The 21,948-nt window shown below is 39.0% G+C and overlaps 1 protein-coding gene across 2 annotated transcripts; it reads left to right on the top strand.

The window, feature by feature from the left end:
* Positions 1-979: 979 nt before the first annotated feature.
* On the top strand, positions 980-20,298 carry LOC122643969 (probable low-specificity L-threonine aldolase 1). 2 transcript variants are annotated; one of them, XM_043837553.1, is made up of 12 exons: positions 980-1,444; positions 2,385-3,014; positions 4,014-4,440; positions 11,919-12,300; positions 14,262-14,373; positions 16,697-16,747; positions 16,979-17,050; positions 17,127-17,259; positions 17,840-17,898; positions 18,364-18,464; positions 19,884-19,950; positions 20,037-20,298. In XM_043837553.1, exons 1-12 carry the CDS (start codon positions 980-982, stop codon positions 20,073-20,075), a joined length of 2,538 nt encoding a protein of 845 aa, XP_043693488.1. In that variant the 3' UTR covers positions 20,076-20,298. The 2 variants fall into 2 exon arrangements, with proteins under 2 accessions (XP_043693488.1, XP_043693489.1); XM_043837554.1 differs by lacking the exons at positions 980-1,444; positions 2,385-3,014; positions 4,014-4,440 and adding an exon at positions 11,320-11,366 and having other exon boundaries at positions 11,818-12,300.
* The last annotated feature ends 1,650 nt before the right edge of the window (positions 20,299-21,948 follow it).

Genomic DNA, 21,948 nt, shown 5'->3' with positions numbered 1-21,948 from the left:
TTCGGAAAAAATCTGAATATTCCAGTAAAAATCTGTCTGAAAAAAAAATTCCGAATACTTAGTAATAAAAAATTAAGTAAATAATGATCCTGATGGTTTTTTGAAGATTAAAAAGGTTCTAGAATATGAGGAATAGAGAATCATGATCTAAGAGATATGGATTGAGAGTGAATTATATCCGCTAGGGTGAGGAAGGTTTAGGTTACACAAGACAGAGACGTAAACGGATGGTTGAAAATCCGAATTTGATCCGTATCCAAATCCATCCGAATCCGTTTAGAGGTATTTATATTCAACCAAGGAATATCTGGATCCGATCACATCCGATCCATATCTAAGCCAAATCCGATCAGTTTGCAACCCTAACAAAAATCATATTTGCAAAAAAGAAAAAGAAAAAAGATATGGTTATCTCAAAGAAACATAAAAGAGAGAGAGGAAGAAGTACATGTTTAAAGAGGAGGTTCCAATTCCTCTATAACCACCCATCCAACTACAGAAGACTTGGATATGTATTGGGATACGTGCGCAAGTTCTCCCAACCATTAGATGGGTGGTTGGAGAAGAATAGGACGCCCAAGGCTTCCAAACAGAGTTTGCCTGTGGTTACAATGCCACGTGTCGACTCAATAGCCTACGAGAACCGAGTTTCATGTGAAGGAGATTAGCTTGGGAGGAGATTCCATTACACATTCTCCTTCTCCTCCTCCTTTCGTCTTTTTATCTTCCTATCTTAATAGTCTTATTAATTAGTAGTTTCCTCAACTACGTCTTCTTCAAATCGATCCCTTATCTTAATAGGATTAGATTTACTTAATGGATTAATAAGAAAATTAATTAATTTAAAAAAGGAAGTCTAACACAAGCAGGATTTTAATTATATATATATATATATATATATATAACGATCGAGAGCCTAATTAAGGATTATTTCTCTCTGGTTCTTCTCTCTTGTTCTTAGTATAGTAAGTAGTCTTCAATGGCGGGAGGTGTAGGATTTAATTCGTCCACCAATAATGTAGGAAAGAACTACCCAGGAAAGATAACTTGTTATGTGATATGGGCATGTTTCACTGCTGCTTGGGGTGGTTTAATTTTTGGTTACGATATTGGTATCTCTGGTGGTGTTACTTCCATGGCTTCTTTCTTAGAGAAGTTCTTCCCTTCTGTGTATCGAAAAGAAACAATTAATTCTTCAACTAATCAGTATTGTAAGTTTGATAGTATGATTCTTACTTTATTTACATCTTCTCTTTACTTGGCTGCTCTTGTGGCTTCTTTCTTTGCTTCTACTGTGACAAGAAAATTTGGAAGAAGAAGATCTATGGGTACTGGTGGTTTTATCTTTTTCTTGGGAGCGGTTATAAATGCAGCTGCTGTGAATGTTGAAATGCTTATTGTTGGAAGGATTTTGCTTGGTTTTGGTGTTGGATTTGCTAATCAGGTAAACACAAAATTCTTGTTTGATTCTATTCTTCTCTTAATTTGGTTTTTTGTTTAATTATCTTTGTTAATACGTTGTTTTGTTAGGGTTTTAGGCTCTTTCTTCCATAAACCCTAAAACGGAACCAATTGTGCGTAGTGTCTTATTACCTAATTAGAAACTGGGCCGGGTTGGATGAAGAGATTCTCTCTTCACCATGGGTCTAAGGCCTAGCGATAGGGGTGAAACAAGGTTGGGTTGGGTCGGGTTTTTATTAAAACCCTAGCCCAACCCTGAGTCCTCTTACCTCAACCCAAGCCCAACTTGGCCCTAGGTCGGGCTGAATTATCTCAGCTTAGCCCAGACTGGCCCTGATTGATCCTGATCGGGCTGGGTTGGCCTTGATTGACCCTGATTTTTGCTAGACCCTGGTTGGCCCTGATTCACCAGTCTTGTGTGATTGGGTATTGGTTTGTTTCATAGTCAATTGATTATGACAGGTCGATTGGGCTTAATTCAAGGCCTCAACCCTAGCCCAACCCGAATTTGACATCGCATTTGAAAATTTCAACCTTAACCCATCCTTAGGGTTGAAAAATCCTCGAGAGGGCCAAACTTACACCTACCAAAATATCAATTTATATTTTATATTCATAATCTATTCAATGGTATTTTGGTAATTTTACTAAAAGTTTGAAAGAGAGTTTGATCAACTTTCCTTGCTTACTTTGGACTAACCCTAACCCGAAACAGTTTTTTTTCTTATTATTCAATCATCCTTTGATATTGCACCGTACAATTGGAATCTTACGTGCATAGAAGTGTGTTTAACTAATGTGTGTATGTCCTAAACAATTTGTACTGCCTCTTTACCGCCAAATTCAACCATCCAGATTTATTGTTACGAGAGTAATTGATACATATTCTGTTGTTTCTATTTTTTTATATAATTTATATGCAGTCGGTGCCACTGTACCTATCAGAGATGGCTCCCTACAAATACCGTGGAGCTATAAACACCGGTTTCCAGCTAATGATAACTTTTGGCATCCTCTTCGCCAACCTCATAAACTACTTAACAGCAAAGATAAATGGTGGGTGGGGTTGGCGGTTGAGTTTGGGCGGCGCCACCATTCCCGCCGCCATCATAACAATCGGAGCTTACTTCCTTCCTGACACACCAAACTCTCTCATCGAGCGTAACTTGAAGGAAGAAGCTCGTGAGAAGCTCCAACGCATCCGTGGGACCGACCATGTGGAGGAAGAGTTCCAAGACCTTGTAGCTGCTAGTGATGATTCGAAGAAGGTTCTTCACCCATGGAAGGCCATTTTGGAGAGGAAATATAGACCTCACCTCGTTATGTCCATTGCAATTCCGTTTTTCCAGCAGTTCACCGGCATTAATGTTATCATGTTCTATGCTCCCGTTTTGTTTAAAACGCTGGGTTTTGGAGACAATGCTTCGCTCATGTCATCGCTTATCACTGGCTTTGTTAATGTTTTGGCTACCTTAGTCTCCCTCTTTACTTCCGATAGATTTGGTCGGAGAGTCCTCTTCTTGGAGGGTGGAATCCAAATGTTTGTCTGCCAGGTATGTTTTTTGTTTTTTTTTTTATCATTTTTGTAGCTATAAAAAAGGCTTAATTAACTGATGGAGAAAAGTTCTTTATGTGTGTGTGGGGGGGGGGGTGGGGGGGGGGGGACTACCCACATAGGAACGGATGGGGACAGATGAAGGGGTTGTAGGACCCATGCTCCAAAGGGGTCAGATCTCTGTCCTTATCTGTCCCCATGGGGGTAGCTGATCCAGACTGGAGGAGTGTACTTATTGCCCACACCTAGACACAGAGGTAGGTAAAGTGACTGTTCCATCCCCATAAAAGGCGGAAGTCCCACCTCATGATGCCAACATGCATGTTCTCATTGGTCCACGTGTGCAGGGACCAGCTCCCCTGCAGAGAATGACGACCCTTAATTAATCATTGGGCAAGGGGTTTCTATCTTAGAGTGTGGCCCCTACGCCTGTACGGGGGCCAATGGGAACGCGTAAGAAATTAAACATCAACATTGGTGGGATTTTTGCCTTTCATGGGGGCAGGGCGATCATCTGGCAGCATCTTGAGTCTGATGTAGGAGCTATACTTCCGGACAGAGTAATTAAGGGAAAAAGAACTAGTCGCATGGTTCCTAGTTTCTAGACCTTGACACAAGAGCACATGAAATTACCACTTCGCCCCCTTGAAATCATAAATCCTATCCAGGCAGATACCCTTGCGTATGCTCTCATTGGCCCTCGCACTGGTGCAAGGATTACACAACAAGGTAGCAATCTCTTGCCCATTAATCAATTAATGGGTGTGTTTGAATGACACCTCTATAGATGTATTAAAAGCTTGACACCCTTTTTTAGTTGCCTCTTATCTAATTCTCAAAGGCTTTTTAAGATAGGGGGTACAAAAGAGTTTTCAAAAATAAGTTGAAAGTAATGTAGTAATATATCTCTATGTCAATATCAAAAGGTGTTATTGTCATGCACATTTTTTCGAATATGCATATGAAATGATACTATTATCATCATCTGTGTGTGCAGATCATAGTAGGGGTACTAATTAAGTACACATTTGGAACAAAAGGAGTGGCCGTCCATCTATCGACTGGAACCTCTGCTGCTGTGGTATTACTCATCTGTCTCTTTGTGTCGGCATTCGCGTGGTCATGGGGGCCATTGGGTTGGTTAGTACCCAGTGAAATCTTCCCTCTTGAGATCCGATCAGCTGGACAAAGTATCAATGTTGCAGTAAACATGTTCTTCACCTTCTTGATCGGCCAGTTCTTCTTAAAGATGCTTTGTGGCATGGAATATGGTCTCTTCTTCTTCTTTGCTGCTTGGGAGCTCATGATGACTGTTTTTATCTACTTTTTTCTACCTGAGACTAAAGGGATTCCCATTGAAGAGATGTATCAGGTGTGGAAGAGCCATAAGTACTGGAGCAAGTTCGTCTCTGAAGAAGAAGAAGAAGAACAAGAAAAAAGGAAGGAAGTCCAACTCAAACCTATTCAGGAGGTTTGAATCCACACAATTGGAGCTAGCCATTAATGGAGGTCAATGGCAGTGCTCAAGTAGTGCACACCTTATTCTCCTTGCATTTTACTCTCAACTTGGTCCTTTAATTATTATCTTTGGTTTTCCTTCTTTTTTTTTTCACTATAGTTTTATATGGTTCCTGGGGTAAGGCGGTCATTGTGCCTCGCCTCATTAGTGCGCTGCTATGGCCGCTACGGGCAGGCAGGCCGTAGACGATCTGGATACCTAGTTTTCTACAATTATTAAGTAGCTTTTATGTTCATTGTAGTCAAAGTTTACCTTCCCAAAAAAAAAAAAAAAAAAACTTATTATTTTTCATCACAAGGAATAGTGATCATTTGGCATTCTTGAAAGATGTAGATAGAATAAGTCAAATTAATTTGAATCTTAATACGTGATTATAGGATGATGTGGAAAACATGTTCAAAGTTGTCATATGACAATTATATTGCTTGCTCTCTCTCCTTTGAAATTATACCTCTACTCTTCATGTATGATGCCTCATTCTGTGCCTTCATTGATGTCACTTGGTAGTTTACTATAGAAAAAAATCCTCTATAGTGTGGGTCTGAGAGCTCGACACGTGGAAGATGCGACATTCAATGGTGCCAAGCTTGAGAAGGAAAAAAAATTTATCTTGCATCGAACCGTTGGAAGAAGCTTCTAACACGTGTCGAGCTCTCAGTGCCACACTGCAGAGGATTTTAATCGACGCATATAGACATACCACTTCATTTTTTTTCGACTGGCAAAATCCTTTTCCTCTCCAATTTGTTTTTTTGATGAACTTTAGCCCATCGAGGCACCATTTTGAGAGGGTAAAACAATTCTCTATTTTTGTTTCTCATTATTAATCTCAAAGAAATATTTTATGTAAAATATGATTTTGCTATAACGTAAAATGCCAAAAAAAAAAAAAAAGAAAGAAAGAGAAAAGAAGAAAAAATATTCATGTAAAATACTATTGGTAAGAATAATTTTGCAACAAAACAAACAGTGCTTAAAAGGGTTAAGAAGAAGAAAATTGTATTTTGAACAAGAGCAATTCATTAAGATGTAATTAATAAAATAGATTACCATGTTAGGTTGAATTATATTATAGAGACAGGTGCAATGTTGTTTGGTGAATTTCCATAGTTAAAAGGGATTTGTATTGGCGTGTTTAAAAACCCAAAAAAATAAAACACTACATGAAAATTGGCATATAAAAATTCGGGAGGAGAGCGAAGTTTTTTTTTTATTTTTATTGTTTTATTAAAAACCCAGTCAATATTGCACCTAATAAAAAATGACTGACATTCAAAATCTTTGAATAAAAGAATTATTTACCTTCATTGAAAAAAAATATGTAATATCAAAGTACTGTTACAATTTTTTTTTTTGCATGAAGAAGATTTACTGATGGAATCATGTAGGGGTGAAACATGTCTGGGTTTTTTAAAACCCCAACCCATCATCACCTCCAAGTCACGCGCACCTCCAATTCCTCTAATAGGGGAAGTGGACCCCACCTTGGGCAGTGTTTTTGGGCAGGGGGTAGGATGATCAATTTTGCTTTCATGTGAGGAATTGGAGGGGACAACAATTCTCCCTAAGTCTTCTTAGCTCAGCCCAAGCCCAACAGGATCCTAGGACGGGTTGAGATACCTTAGCCCAGGCGCACAACCCTTTCGGGTTCGGCCCGATTGACCCTGATTTTTGCGATCCTAATTGACCTTCTTTTTTTTTCATTTTCCTATGCAAGGGTATTGGTTTGTTTCATACTCAATTGACTATTACTCTATTAGATTTTTCTTTGGGTTAAAATTAGATTTTTTTCAACCAATAAATAATTAGATACTGAACAAAAATTGTTATATGTAAGACTAAATTGTAAAGTATAACCCAACACAGGACCAGGCTAGTCCGGGTTTAGCCGGAGGCCTCAACACTGGCCCAACCCGGCCCTAACCCCGGGCCTGAAAATTCCAACCCTAACCCATCTTAAGGGTTGAAAAATCCAATCTATACCTTGTTTAGGATCAGGGCAGGCTCGGGCTGACAGGACCAAATTATATTGCAATGCACATCTCATGTGAATGAAATTAGTATCTTATTTGTTTATTAAAAAAAAACTAATTAGTATCTTATTATTATATTATTGAATATATGTAGCATGTGTTGGGGAATTTTTTTGGGGAAAATTACATGATTAGCTACTTTTGGGTTTTCATTTACAAAACTGTCCACCCTATGTTTGAGTTAACAAAAATAGACAAAAACAAGTTTAGTTTTACAAAACTAGACAAAATAGTGACTCTCCTTCCTTCCTCGGCAGTTCCCCTCTGAAAAAATCTCTTTTTTTGTCCTCTGTTACTTGGGATAGCAGAGAATGGCGGCAGTTGGGACAAAGGTAGGATTACATGGAACAAAGGATGCCTGGGCAAGAAGGTAATTTTAAAAAAGTAAGTGTGCGAGGGAGAGACACTATTTTGTCCAGTTTTGTAAACCTTAACTTGTTTTTGTCTATTTTTGTTAACTCAAACATAGGGTGTACAGTTTTGTAAATGAAAACTATTATGATCATAGATAGATGGATAATTTGTGATGGGTTAATCTGTTTGGGGTAGATAGGTAATTAGCATGTTAGGGGTAAATGGGTAATTAATTGTAGATAGGGCTTTATAAAATGTAGGGGATGTTTGTAAAAGGGGCATCAAGAATTAATCAAACTCTGTTCTTCTGCTTCTTCTTCTTCTTCCTCTGTCTCTGACTCCCCCCTTCTTCTATTCCAGTCGTACATGCATCATTGGTCCGACCTGCTCTCGGCTCTTCCAGCATGGCAGAGGGTACCCGTTTGCGCCAACTTGACGAGTCTGTCAAAGCTTTGCAGGAGCGATCTACCGCTCACGGTGCCATTCTCCAGGAATTGCGTGCGACAATCGTTGGCCAGCAGGCTATGCTTCTGATATCTCCGCGCAACTCGCTGCTATCACCGGCCAGTTCGACCAGGTCTTACGCCTGCCTCCAGCGTCGCCAGATCTGCGTTCTGGCATCAAACTCACCCCAGGATCATCCACCACCCCTGATCTTACCATTGCTCCGCCAATTCAGGCCCGCACCGTGCATCTCGAGTTTCCTCGCTTCGCCGGCACCGATCCAGTTGGTTGGATATTCAAAGCCGAAAGGTTTTTTGATTTTCATTGCACTCCCGACGATCTGCGTTTCTTTGTATCTTCTGTTCACATGGATGGACCGGCTCGCCAATGGTTCCAGCAGGTACATCGTTCCACACCGTTCACCACCTGGTCCACCTTCACTGAAGCTCTCACAACTAGTTTCCATCATTCTCCTCCTTCTCCAACCTCTGCTTCATCCACTTCTCTGTCCCCGCTTGATGATCTGACCTCAACCACGACTCCCACTGAAACCCTCGTCACTCTTTGCAAATCTGAATATGAAGATCAACGGATTACTCTGGCCAAGTTGTGGCAAATACCCTCTGTTTTTGACGATTTCGAATTAATTTCCGCAAGCCACAACAATATTTCTACTGTAGGCGTGACATCGAATGGAGAACGAACCGGCCCACAAGCCACCAGGTTCGGCATTGGTTTAGATGACCACCACCGTGAGATTTTCGTCAACCAGCCACCGACTTGGATCAGATTAGTGTTTGATCGAGGAAAGACGGAATGTGTGACGTCGAAGACAATGGTGACTGTTTGCTCTACTCCAACCTCTGCATCGTCTTCATCTCCTGTTCAAATCTCTTTTTCAAGCTTCCTGAATTTATTCACCCATAGGCGAGGATTGCAGTTCGATCAAATCCCTACAGCAGTGCTGTATGCGTTTTGGTTGCCGCTCACGGATATACACTTTGGTTCTCCACTCCAGAACCTTCTCGGTATGGAGGAAAAGAGCAACGTCGTCCGAATCAGAAAGGGCAGAGTACACACGATGCTCGACCAAAGACCCTCGGCCAAATTGAAAGCGCACTGGCTGTGGTACGCCGCTTGGCTCATGGCTGAACACACTTCGCCACTTTCGGCGTACACCTCTGCCAAGCAATCTCTTGAAGGCGTGATGCTCATCGTCCTCGCTGTTGTGCTACCACCGACCATTTTGGAGTATGCTGAGAGTGAAAACTCTGCACCAGCCATTCAATTGTACCGTCAAATGCAGATTTACTCCACTAGACCTGACACCCACCCCTACTCTTTTCTTCTCAAGGCCTACGCAAAGTTGCTTACCCTCAGAGAAGGTGAGAAGATACACTACACTGCCATAAGAAATGGGTATGGGTTTGAGGCATTGGTCTTTGTTCAGAACACTTTAGTTCACATGTATGCTGCCTGTGGGTTTTATGAGCGCACGCACAAGTTGTTTGAGTTAATGCCTGAAGGAACCCTCGTGACAGGGAACTCTATGATTAATGGGTTTACTCTTAATGGGAGGCCCAATGAGGCTCTGACACTTTTCAGGGATATGGGCTTGGAGGGTGTTGCACCAGATGGTTTCACCATGGCTAGTTTGCTCACTGCTTGTGCTAAGCTTGGAGATTTGGCTTTGGGTAGGAGGGCTCATTTGTACATTCTGAAGGTTGGTTTAAATAGTAACTTGCATACTGGGAATGCCCTTGTAGACCTTTATGCAAAATGTGGGAGCGTTAAAAAGGCACATACAGTACTTTTTGAGATGGAGAGAAGGAATGTTATATCTTGGACTTATTTGATTTTTGGCTTGGCCGTTAATGGGTTTGATAAGGAAGCAATTGAGCTCCTTGTGCAGTTGGATAGGGAGGCATTGGTTCCCACTGAGATTATCTTCGTTGGGGTCTGGTATGCTGGCAGTCATTATGGAATGGTGGATCAAGGATTTGAGTACTTCAAGAGGATGAGGGAAGTATATAGGATCATGCCTAAGATAGAACATTATGGTTGCATTGTTGATTTGTTTGGAAGGGATGGGTTGGTACAAGAAGCACATGATTTCATTCAAAATATGCCACTGGAACCCAATGCTGTTGATTGGAAGACTCTACTTGGAGCTTGTGCTTGTCATGTTCTCAAATTCCCTTCTAGCAAGGGTTATTATTGACGCAACAATGAAGATCGGCAAGGGCAATCATCTCTCCCGTGAGGGTGCTATCACTCAGCTGCCAATTAGAGTACGTTTAGTGTTTGATCCGAGGATCCATTTACAAACTTTTGCAGCAGAACCTTGAGGAGTTTCAGCTCTAGTTGTCCATGGATATCCGTTCTCAATAGAACCTTGAGGACAAGGTTCTGTCTGAAGGGGTTGGCAATGTTATGATCATAGATAGATGGATAATTTGTGTTGGGTTAATCTGTTTGGGGTAGATAGGTAATTAGCATGTTAGGGGTAAATGGGTAATTAATTGTAGATAGGGCTTTATAAAATGTAGGGGATGTTTGTAAAAGGAGCATCAAGAATTAATCAAACTCTGTTCTTCTGCTTCTTCTTCTTCTTCTTCTTCTTCTTATTCTTATTCTTCGTCTTCTTCCTCTGTCTCTGACTCCCCCCTTCTTCTATTCCAGTCGTACACGCATCAAAAACCCAAAAGTAACTAATCATGTAATTTTCCCATTTTTTTTTGGATACTGCTTGGAACCGGTCCACCCATTAGTTAATGGTCATGGATCTCTAATTTAGAACTGATTAGCTTATGGGTCCGGTTCTGGTTCTGACCTCTTAGGACCGAAACCGTTGAGGAAGCAGACCGATAGCCCAGAACCCCAAAACCGGACCAATTGACACCCCTTTTGAGGGGCCCACTCTTCCAGTGAGAGGGAGGCATAAGTGAATAGATTTTGACAAGGGTATTTCAGTAAACAACCATGGTCTGGTTTCTATCTTTACCCCGCCCGGTTGTTCCCTTCCCGAGACAACGGAAGCAAAATTGAACTTTATCTTCCCGAGTTCTTCCTGGAAGAACTGGACGACACCAATAAAAATGTTATCCGCCATTATAGTCTCAGTGCGAAGCTTTTCTTCTCCGTGGATTTTAATAATCTTGAAAGGGCCAAACCAAACATGAAAAAGACAAGAAAGAAAACAATTCTATCCAAAATAGAAATAAAAAATGGATTGTCGTCTCTATCCTCTACTCTTTCCTCGTCAGCATTCGTGAAACCGCCACTCATATTTACAGGAAAAAGTTGGATCAATACAAAAAAGACGATCGAAAGATGAGTGGAGAATGGTTCAGATTCGTACAATTTAAAAAGAAATTTTATTCAATTCAGACGAGAAAAAGAGGCATGGTGCCCATGCTTGGATTGAGTCAATTGGAAAGGACACGAACACTGACCTCGCCCCTTCCACATGCCACTTCAGGTCTACAAGTGGTGATGTTCGTCGTGTTTATCTTCATGCATTCTTTGGGAGTTTCGTAAAGGTTCTTACTTCTTTAGATTACCTGTATCCATGAATCATGATCTGTGTCCAGTATTATTAGTTTTAGCAGAAAAAAGATATTTTTGGTTAGATAACTACTGACTAGTTACTGAACTGGATTTAGGTTTTCCTGTTTGTCTTGTTCTAGGGTATTAATTCTACATAAAGGGTTTATTTTGAGTTGTTCAACCGTAAAATCTGCGTTACCTCTTTTTCGTACTGGCTTAAATTGGTTATAACTGAATCAGGTAAACGAGCTACACTTGTCATTAATTAATACTGTGAAGAACTGAAATTTCATCCTCAGTGGGAGAAAATCGGGATTCTTTCAAGCTTACAGTGTTGAGAGAAGTTTTCCTTTATTTCTGCTAAAGATTTTTTAGATTTTGGCGTTTCAGGTGAAGAATAGAGCCGTAGCAGCATTTGAAACTGTTCTGGTGTCGGATTGCAGGGGAGGAGGTAAGAGTTTCTTATCTTTGTCGGAATTAGAAATTAGGGAACAGTCCACACAGCGATGAAGATTCTTGCTTCGTCTTTGTTGTTTATTTGTTTTTTTTTTCCTTTGTTATTTTTTAAATAAGCGTACCATATAAAATAATATTTCTGGGAAAGTCCTCTGAGATTTGTCCGAGTTGATCTCATAACAAATTCAACAGAATCATGTTTTCTGATGAAAGGGTTGAATTTCAACTGGGGTTTAATTCACTCAAGTTTCAGTTTCACAGTACAGAGTAGGGTTTGATTCAGTTGTGTTGTAATCTTTTGTTTCATTACCATTTTTGATTGAAGTATGAGCATTAGTTCTAGGAATGTTTCTTGTTTCATTAATTTAAGTGGTTGAAGTGTTAAGTGTTTTATTAGAAAACCATTGTTGTCATCATGATTCTATATTTATTTTCTTAACTAGCAGAGTGTAGGGAGAAGGGAGCTGTGGGTTTTATCTCAGAAAAATGGTGACCAGAACAGTGGACCTCCGATCAGACACAGTCACTAAACCAACTGAAGCAATGCGAGCTGCAATGGCAAATGCTGATGTTGATGACGACATCTTGGGTCATGACCCAACAGCCTCTCGCTTTGAGGAAGAGATTGCAAGGATCATGGGCAAGGAAGCGGGTCTCTTTGTTCCTTCAGGCACCATGGGTAACCTCATAAGTGTACTAGTTCATTGTGAAGTTAGAGGAAGTGAAGCCATTCTTGGAGACAAATCCCATATCTATATTTTTGAGAATGGAGGAATCTCAACTATTGGTAATGTACATGCGAGAACCCTGAAGAATAATTCGGATGGAACGATGGATATTGATCTGATTGAAGCTGCTATAAGGGATCCTGAGGAGGAGCTTTACTTCCCGACTACTAGACTTATCTGTTTGGAGAACACACATGCAACGTAAGGGCCTTTCTCTTTAATGACATAATACCAAGCTTGTGGTGGATGACAAAGATAGTAACCATTTCAGTCATTAAATTATTATTTTGTTTATTAGATTCCTACTTTCTTTGTTTGATTAAATATTATATTCCCACTTTGTGTTCTACCCGCGTCGTTTTTTTTTTTTTTTGGGAGTTGGTTTCTTGAGGTGGGGGGCATTCCGTTCACCTTTCTTTATTGAATACTCTAATCACCACAGACATGTGGGGCTGGGTTTCTTTCCTAGGTGGTTCTAATCAGAGATCAGACTCCACCAGGTGGTTACTCTATAGTCTATATTAGAGTTTTTGCATTTTCTTATGACTAGTCTGTGTGGACATTTTGGGAATAAGTGTCCTTTCCCCCTTTAGTTCATTTGTGTGTAAAACTGCACTCACGATCAGCTTGGGTGATTATTACATGATTGATGATTATGTGGAGGGATTAAATATTGCTCCTGATTTCGATCCTATAAGGGGTCTTATGTGAAGGGGTTATTCATCATCATCATCATCATCATCATCAACCTCTGACAGGAATCCATGACCACATCCATACCCCCACCTTGTAGTCATGTGGATCCCCTTTGACACCAAATCAAAGGCCCTCACTTGGGCAATCCATGTTGAATCATGGCCATTTTAGATTTACTTTTAATTATCCTGCCCAATTCAATGAAACATTCATCCCACCATGGTTTCATCAACTGGAAATCGTCTTAGTGAGCCTGATTTGCTGTGTCTTTTCCTTGCTTTGTACTGAACCAGTTTGAGCCATTTCTACTGCATTCAATTTACAGCATGATGCCTAGAGTAATTCATACTGATTTTTTTCTCAATTTTAATATGAAAATGTATTCGATCTCTGGATGAACTGATGATCATTGCAGCTTTGTCATGAGGTATTCTGTTTGATTTGATGTACCTCAGGATTATGCGACAACTAATAAAGACTTAAACAATTACTCTCTAAATTGAATGTGCTTGACATTCAGTATGTACTGGGAAATAACCTAATTCTTGTAAGTTTTAATTCTTTATAGAGAAAAATAATACAGCAACAACATTAATAATAATATTTTTTCAATGAAATGTCTATGATCTACCTTCCTCTTTCAGATAGAAATATGAGATTAGACCCAGAATCTGTAGCTTGGGTCTCAAATTGGTCTTCGACTTTTTAATATAGGATCTATGCACTACCTTCCTCTTTCAAATAAAAATATGGAAGCTTCTGGGTTTCACATTGGTCTTCTTTTAATATAGGATTGGTGGGTGGAAGAAACCTTGTTCCACGAGCCCCCTCCCCTCTGTTCCTGGCTTTTTAATTGTCTTGGTATGTTCCAAGCAACTTGCAAGGATAGTATATGGTGTTGTTTTTACCACCATCCTCAATGGATTGCCTTCGCCAGTCAGTTAAGAAGGCCATAACTTTTTGATTTAGAAGTTAGATAGCTACAGAAGATAAGGTTGTGAACCAAATGCATGTGTCAGGGTATTAATTCTGTCAGTATGATTTTTGGGCTATGCTCCCTTACAAGAGGTAGCCGACTGTTTAAATGATCCAAATAGGTCAGTAGGTGGTCCATTTGTACTGCATGAACAAAGAGATGGGAAAGGGTTTTTGTCAATTCCATCCAAAAAGAGAAATAGAAGAGGGGAAAAAAGACAGGAGGGTTTAACATTTATGTTAAGTTTGTATTTAGACTATGTTTTCTAGGAAATTGGGAATTTTCAATTTATTACTTTGGCCCCTAAATGTTCCCTATCCTTTTAACCTCTTAAAATGTCAGGTATGGTATCTCAAAAAAGTGATAGATTTTCATATTGGAAACAGAATGTAAAACCCTTTTTCCCTCTTACTATTTTCATCCAAGTTATCCAACTCCAACATTTTCAAACTTTGCTGTTTTTTGACGTTTATCCTGCCTATCACTGCAGTCTTGGTGGTAGATGCATTTCTGTTGAATACACAGACAAAGTCGGAGAGCTAGCTAAAAAACATGGGGTGAAGCTTCACATAGATGGAGCACGGATCTTCAATGCTGCAATTGTAAGTAATAGTTTATTTGATTTCAAAATGAGACACTGATACCTTGGTATGGATTTTCTACTTGTGCCATCTTGTTTGTTTTTTAATTGCTTATGCATATTATGTATGTCTTTGACGTCATTTTTTCCCTCCGTTTAAACTCATAAATCTTTTAGCAATACTGTTTAACATCATTCCTATTTCTGCCATGTAACATGTGCCTAATCTTTGTTCATATAGAATGTTGATCACATAATCAAGTTTTAGACTTGATGTTCTATTTGAGAAAAAGGTTAGTGGTAAAGGCGAAGAGGGATTGAATGATTGATCCATACTCCTTACTGGATAGTTTGATTACTTATATGAATCCTGACTAATCCACCTGAATGCCATCATTGCTGCTAAATTTCTGGGATGTTAGGGCTTAAATTGAAAATGATTAAATGGGATTTCTTTGGATTGGACTTGAGGCAGATGAATGTAGTTTTGCAAGGGAGAGGAGGGAGAAGCTGTTGGTAATCTTGAGAACATAGAGTGGCCATAATGGACAGTGGTTAAGAAGATCAGCCCTAATGAAATAGCTTATAGTTTGTCCATTCAAAGGCTTTATGGTTTTGATCCAAATGGTGGAATTTTAGAGTTGACTCTATGAAATGTTCCTGCAAACCATGGAGGTCCATTGATGGAGTCTGTTCCTTCATCTCCTCTTTTATTCATTTACAATTTTAGCTTGGTTTGCAGATTAAGTTTGAAGATCTTTTCTGGGTTCATGGGCATGACTTGTTTAAAATTGAATCTGCATCCAGTGTCGTCTCTCTTCTACCCTGTTGATTATTAGGAAGTTTCTCTTGAATTCTCTCTCTTGTGGAATTCCTTAAAGAAGTTATGTAAGGCCTCCTGACTCTAGCTGTTGAACTCTTGAAGCTAATGATTCTTCTTCCAGGTCCCTTTTTAAAGTACTATTAGTTTAGCTCATTGATCTTCCGGGCAAAAAATAGTTGAAAATCTCTAGCTATTCCCAAAGTCAAGGCCTTCACTTGGTTGATGGTCCCCAAGAAAATAAAATCTTGTGTTATGTTCCAAAGAAGAATGAAATAAAGCCCAATACCACCCTTTCTTATTGACTCGAAAAGATATTTATTAATTGATTAAAAAAAAGGGAGGTGTGGCATCCAAAACAAATGGAGAAATGATTAACCATCTAATTATTTTGATATGACTGACAAAATCTGGTATTACTTCACCTTGGTTATATCTGTTTCTATTTGTTAATTGATTAAGAAGAAAGACTCATGTGTCTCCAAGATGATTAACCAAGTAGTTCATTGGGCATCCTATGTGGAAATATCCTTGGATATTGGAGAGTGGTTGCTATATCTTATCCTGTTTCTCAAGGGTTTTTTCCCCACAATTTGATGCCCCCTTTCTATGAGTGTCACGAAGTTCAATTTGATGATTTTTGTGTGATACTTCTTATTGAGTCTGTTTTGTCATTATCATAATAGAAGGATTATCCATCTTGTTTGGTGTTTAGCAGAGTGTGGCTCCAAATAGTGCATAGCTTTGGCTCTCCTTTGAGGCCCTAAGATTGCTGATGACTTAGATATTGAGCATCTGTTATTGAAGGTGGTTCCAATAGCTGATTAAATCGGGTTCTGGTTCGAATGTATTGCTGAGGAAATTATCTCATGTATCTTTGCACATCCGTATGTTGATTGTTAGAATTAATTAATCATTCTCTTGCAGACTCTTTTCCAACATAGAGTTGGTAGATCTCCATATTATATTGCTGAAATTGTGGTAGTAATTCTGGGGGCCCATTTCCCAGCTCCTCCTCTGCTTTCTCTTTTATCCTGAGCTTAGAGAAAACATGCAATCCAAGGCTTGACCTAGGTGATAGTGATCTAACTTAATTGTAGTTAGAATTATTGCTCACACTTGACTGGGGACTAGAATCCATGCTGAAAGTAATTTCATTGAATGTTTGACTAGATTACTAGAATATGGGCATAATGGCTAGAAGCTCTAGAGTTATATTATTGAACTTCTTGAAATTTTGTGCCGTTTGGTGTTGTCCTTTTGTCTTATTTGTTTTTGCCTATAGGTTATGATTTTGATTTTGAAGAAGGAAAAGTTGAATTCATCGATTTTTGGTGCTAAATTATATAAGATGAATACTTATTAAGACTTCTATTTGTTGATAGCTTAGGACCTTCAGCATAGAAAAGAAAAAGTTTCTGTGGGTGAAAGAACTTGAATCATCTTCTTTTAGAGTTACCTCTAATACTGTTATTTGTTTTGGTGTCAAGTAGGCAGATTGATGACTTTCTTATGTTTCTGCCAGGCACTTGGGGTTCCTGTTAATAGACTTGTGCAAGCTGCAGATTCAGTTTCGGTATGGTTTTACCTACATGCTGCCTTCTCAATTTTTCAATCTACATGGTCAAAATGATGACTCTTTTTTTTTTTTTTTCTTTCAATTGTGATTTATCCCGAACTTCATTAAGCTGCAAAGTATAAAACATCATCTGTAAACTCATACAAAACTTATGTCATTCTAAGTGTTTCATGTTATTAATCTAACCTAATTAAAGATGCTTATCTGTTCATCATATTCATGAATAAGGTCTGTCTCTCCAAAGGTTTGGGGGCTCCTGTTGGATCTGTCATTGTAGGTTCAAAAAGCTTTATTACCAAGGTAATGATTGTGAATTTGTTGTTCAATGTTTTATATTCTTTAGGGGATGGTAACAATATGTTTGTTTCTGTTTTAGGCTAAGAGACTTCGGAAAACCATAGGTGGGGGAATGAGGCAGGTTGGTGTCCTATGTGCTGCTGCTTTTGTTGCATTGCAAGAGAATCTCCCAAAGCTTGAGGGTGATCACAGGAGAGCAAAAGTTTTAGCAGGTCTAGTTTATGTTCTTAACGTTATTTAGGTTCTAGTTCTGATCTTTTTGTTTCATTTATCAATCTCCTTGCTTGCCATTGTCAGAAAGTTCATTCTCTTCTCCTGCTTTGCTTTATATTTCACATATGTGTGTTTGAAGTATTACAACCATACTGATATATGCTCTATTTTTTGTTTTGACTCTGTCAGTCAGTCACTATAGGACTCGTGTCAGAAACATGCTACCTTGTTCTTTAATACATGTTTTATTTTGGCATTACTCTTGTTTACAGCTATTGTTTCTATACTGTTATCATGAATATGCATTTATCATCTTGTAAGCTCTCTGTACAGAGCACTAACATAACATAAACTGCTCCAGGATCATATTAATTATATGACATTTTTTTTGGGTGCTAAATTATATAAGATAAACTGTATGTAGAGTTGTAAATAGGCCAAACTTTGTATTATGATCATGATACGCTCAGCTTGTTTTATTCAAAGTCAAGCTAAACCTGAGTATGCCTGGCCCCTTTAAACCTCTTTGCATTGTGAATTTTCTGGTTTGGTTAATGTATAGGCTTTGATTTTTTGCAGATGGACTGGCTCACATCAAAGGAATAGAAGTGGATATGGGTTCAGTTGAGACCAATATTGTAAGTACCCCTTTTACAATTAAATGTATAGTTTGAGCAAGTACTGAAGTTTTCAATTTGTCTTGCCATGGTGGGTGTTGAAACAATTGCTATAGCCACTTGTCCTAGGTTGCAAGTTATTTAAGTTCACTATGAGTTACAAATTGAAACTTAGATTCAATTTTATGTTTGTTTGGGAACCTCATCTGTGCTCGGCTCATATATTCAATTTTATGCTTGTTTGGGACCCTCATCTGTGCTCTGCTCATTCTCGATTTAATGCAAATTTCATTTTTTCAAGTTAGGAGAGAGTGAATTTCTTAACCTAGTCGTGGAAAATTTTTCTGTACTGCATCATTCCTTAAGAAATTGAGTGCTTAATATGATTCTTACTTGGGAATGTCTATGAAAACTGTAAAATCTCATGTCATGTGCTATTTTGTTTAATAGTTGAGGAGATGTGACAATTTTGTTTTGTGCGATCAGATATATTTTAATGTTTCAGAGGGCTCAGACATCACAGCAAGCAAGCTCTGCCAGATTCTGGAAAAACATGGTATACTTGTGAGGACAACAGGTCCATCCAGGTTGGTTTCCTGATTTTTGAAAGTTTAGGCTGTCATCTCATAATGTTATACTTCTGTATTATGGAGCTCCTCCACCCCCCCCCCCCCCCAAAAAAAAAAAAAAAATAAATAAATAAATAAAAAAACCTGTTCTATAGAACTTGTTGCCCCAAAGGTTTGAAATATTGTGATTAGATTCAGCATAGTATCAGTCGGTCCATATCAGTATTCACTGGTTCCTGATTGAGCCGATCTAGCTGATATTTGGCCATCATCTGTATGGATTGCATGATCTGTATCGGGAATTCCAGTGGCTGATCCCATTCCTTATTCCCTAATTTAAATCTTTGGTTGCCCCAAAAAATCATGCTTTGGCAATATATACATTCACATTTGGATGAAGCAAGGGATTTGTCCATACCGTCAGTAAAGTTTGTAAGAACACGACTAATTCTGAAAGGTAATGAATTGAAGAAATAGCATGTCGAATCAATTGTGAACTCTGAGAATACTTCATCCTTACTAGATCAGTACAAAATTTTGTTGAATTCTTGGCATGGGACAGAATAAAAGCAATTCGAAGTTGGCTCGAGTGAATAAATGGATAGAGTGAAGGCTGACCACTACATAAACCAACATCAGTCCAGGAGAGACACAAGCTACCTTTCTTTGATCTACCTTCCTGGGCAGGGAAGAGAACCACAAACTTGTACAATTGATGCCACTGAGATTCCTAATTCTATTATTGGAAAATAGGGAAACGGGCAATGATTTGGCACCAGATATCCGGAGGTGTGGAAAGAGTAGCTTTGAGAAGCGGAAAAACAAATTGGCCCCTGATGGACTTACCAGCCTTGATCCTTACAAAGGACGATGCTACCACATTCATCAGGTTGCTGGAAAAGAAAATCAATATATTGCTTATGTAGCTTACCCTTATAGATATTTTTGAAGAGCGTTTTGGAGAACTGAAACTGTTGGACTCTGACCTAGGTCAGATGGTGACAGAGCTTTGTTCAGTCTGATTTTAAGCCTTGGATTTATGTTTTTTGGGGTTGTAAAGGAACAACCATAGAAAGGTGGGTCAGGAAACAGGGTTCTTCAAGGAATCATGGTTACCAAATCTGGTGCCAGCTCCTAGAATTAGGCTAATTCCTAGGGGCCTTACTATGGCACTTCCATAACTCCTAGAATTAGGCTAATGGATGTTCTCTTGGTGGTAATATCTTGAAGGTGTTTGTTAAAATGGAAATGATGAAAAGTAAAGACCACTGGTTGTTCTTCAGGCTTCTTGATGTTGAAGAATTTGACGTCTAGACAGTGTTATCTCAAATTGTGTGCACCTATATAATGTTGAAGAAATCAGCATGTTAGATATATAAAATTTTTAGGTTCAACTCATTGAATTCTATAATCCTAATTGGCACTTTACTGTTTCAGCATAAGGGCTGTTCTCCACCATCAAATCTCAGAAAGTGATATTCAGTACACCCTGTCATGCATTCAGGTGATAATTTTTCTGGTTTCCATCTTAAATTGTTTTTTTTTGGGGTCAATATGAAAAACTAAGATTTGGTTAAATGAATATCTCAGCAAACTTTTCAACTCCAGTTCGAGGAAAATGGAAAATGAGAATGTCGATCCTTAAACCGGAAGATGCTTCCTGCTCTTTTTAAGAAGAATAGTAACCATTTGCAAGCCAAAAAGATGAATGCAGGCTCAAAAGTCATGGAACTCATCCGAAAAATAATGTAATTGATACTTTCATTGTTTGAGAACTGTTTTTCTATTTTTCCTTTGTAAACTCATGTATCTAAATACATATCTTTTAATTCTCCATTTCCCATTTACTTGATCCTTGCTCTCGCTAGTGTTTGAGATTTTCAATGCATAATAACATATTGAGCATAGGTACATCTTTTGACAAAATCTAGCTTTGTGGGGTATCAAAATCTATGAATGGTGAGTGTTGTCCATCTTGAATGATTTCTTTGCTTTTCAAAAGGTTTTTGTTTGTTAGGTCATTATCATCACCTCTATCAAATTTCTAAGTATGACAAGCCAATACATGGGTGGGAGAAAGCATTTTGGAAATACACCAGCTTTTTTCATTTATGCAGAAAGTTTTTCTTTGCTCAAGATGGATGAAGGGAGAATCTCTTCATCCACCATGATATGATCTTATGATTGGACTCTTGGGTAGGTGAGTTTCATCATTAACTCCCGTCTCCTATTGTATAAAGTCAAAAATATCCTTCGACAGTCCCAATCAAAGGTCAAATATCGTGGGTTAAGATATTCGTTCTTTCTTCACTGTGTGGGTGAAGGGGAACTTGGTCCATTTATTTATTATGCTTCAATGGGCCTTCAAGAATGGCAAAAAAAAAAAGAAAATTGTTTATTACTTGAATCCTGTAGAAGTAGCAATTCTGTTCTATTCATTCCAGCCTGTCATACTTAATTGTCATAAATGAAGACAAATGTTCGGTAGCCAATGATCTGATATAAACCCTAAGCCATACAATCAATCACAAATTCCTGCATTCATTTTCTCATTTTGGGTGGTCAGGGTAGGAGTGTCAGTTATTACATTTAAGGGAAAAGGACTATCTGTGGGAGTGTGGCCTCTGCATCCAGACACAAGATGGGGCAAAATGACTGTCCCACCTCCATGAAATGCGGAAACCCACCTGTTGATGCTTCCGTGCACCCCCATTGGTTCCCATGCATGCGTTGGGGTCCGTTTGGTTGGGTCCTAAAGCAGAGCAAGCCTGGAACTACTACTTTTAAGTCCATTTATCCAAGTGATTAGTCTCTAGTCCAAGTGTTTTTAACCATTGTATCTTGTTCTCTTTTGATAGCAAATCCACTGGGGAATATGGTGGTCGGAAGAGAGATTATCACGGTAAGGGCACTTATGAGAAGTGAAAGGGCATCCAAGGGGGCGCTCAAATGAGTATGGATTAGCCTGTTTTGTGTATTTAGCGTAACAGTCTTTATATGCTGTTCTTTCTCCAAGTGATTGGTGGTCTCGGTTGATATTGCTTGGGCATGGATGATCTTGGACTCTTTTCCGCATGGAGATTGTCTACTAGGAAAGCCCCATTGTGAGGGAATGAAGAAAGAGAGAAAGAGATAGAGATCTTAACAGAACGCCACCCGTTCGTGATAGGCACACTGCCCCTGCGCCCTGACACAAGGGCGTGTGAAATGATTGCTGCACCCCTGGTCATTTTCGGTGGTATGGGGGTTTGGCGATCATTTTGTGCGTCCTTGCGGAGGGGTAGCGTGCGTTGGACGATCGGGTGGCGTTCTCTTTCCTATACAATATATAATTGAGGTTTTTTAAAACCGCCGCAAATAATATAGTATGTTTATTAAAAAATAAGTGGGTTTAAACATTTCACAACGGGTTTTTAAAACCGTCACCAAATATAATACATATCGACAATTTTTTAAAACCACCACAAATGACAGGTCGTACATGGGAGATTCTCCCATTAAT

The sequence above is a fragment of the Telopea speciosissima genome, chromosome 10, assembly GCF_018873765.1.
Source record: "Telopea speciosissima isolate NSW1024214 ecotype Mountain lineage chromosome 10, Tspe_v1, whole genome shotgun sequence".
Lineage (NCBI taxonomy): Eukaryota > Viridiplantae > Streptophyta > Magnoliopsida > Proteales > Proteaceae > Telopea > Telopea speciosissima.
This window is presented reverse-complemented; position numbering and strand designations above follow the sequence as displayed.

Excerpts from the sequence above, each read along its gene's own strand:
- LOC122643969 (XM_043837553.1), top strand. The coding sequence starts at position 980 with ATGGCGGGAGGTGTAGGATTTAATTCGTCCACCAATAATGTAGGAAAG. Across the intron at positions 1,445-2,384 it reads GTGTTGGATTTGCTAATCAG|TCGGTGCCACTGTACCTATC; the intron begins GTAAACACAAAA and ends ATTTATATGCAG. Across the intron at positions 16,748-16,978 it reads AAGCTGCAGATTCAGTTTCG|GTCTGTCTCTCCAAAGGTTT; the intron begins GTATGGTTTTAC and ends TTCATGAATAAG.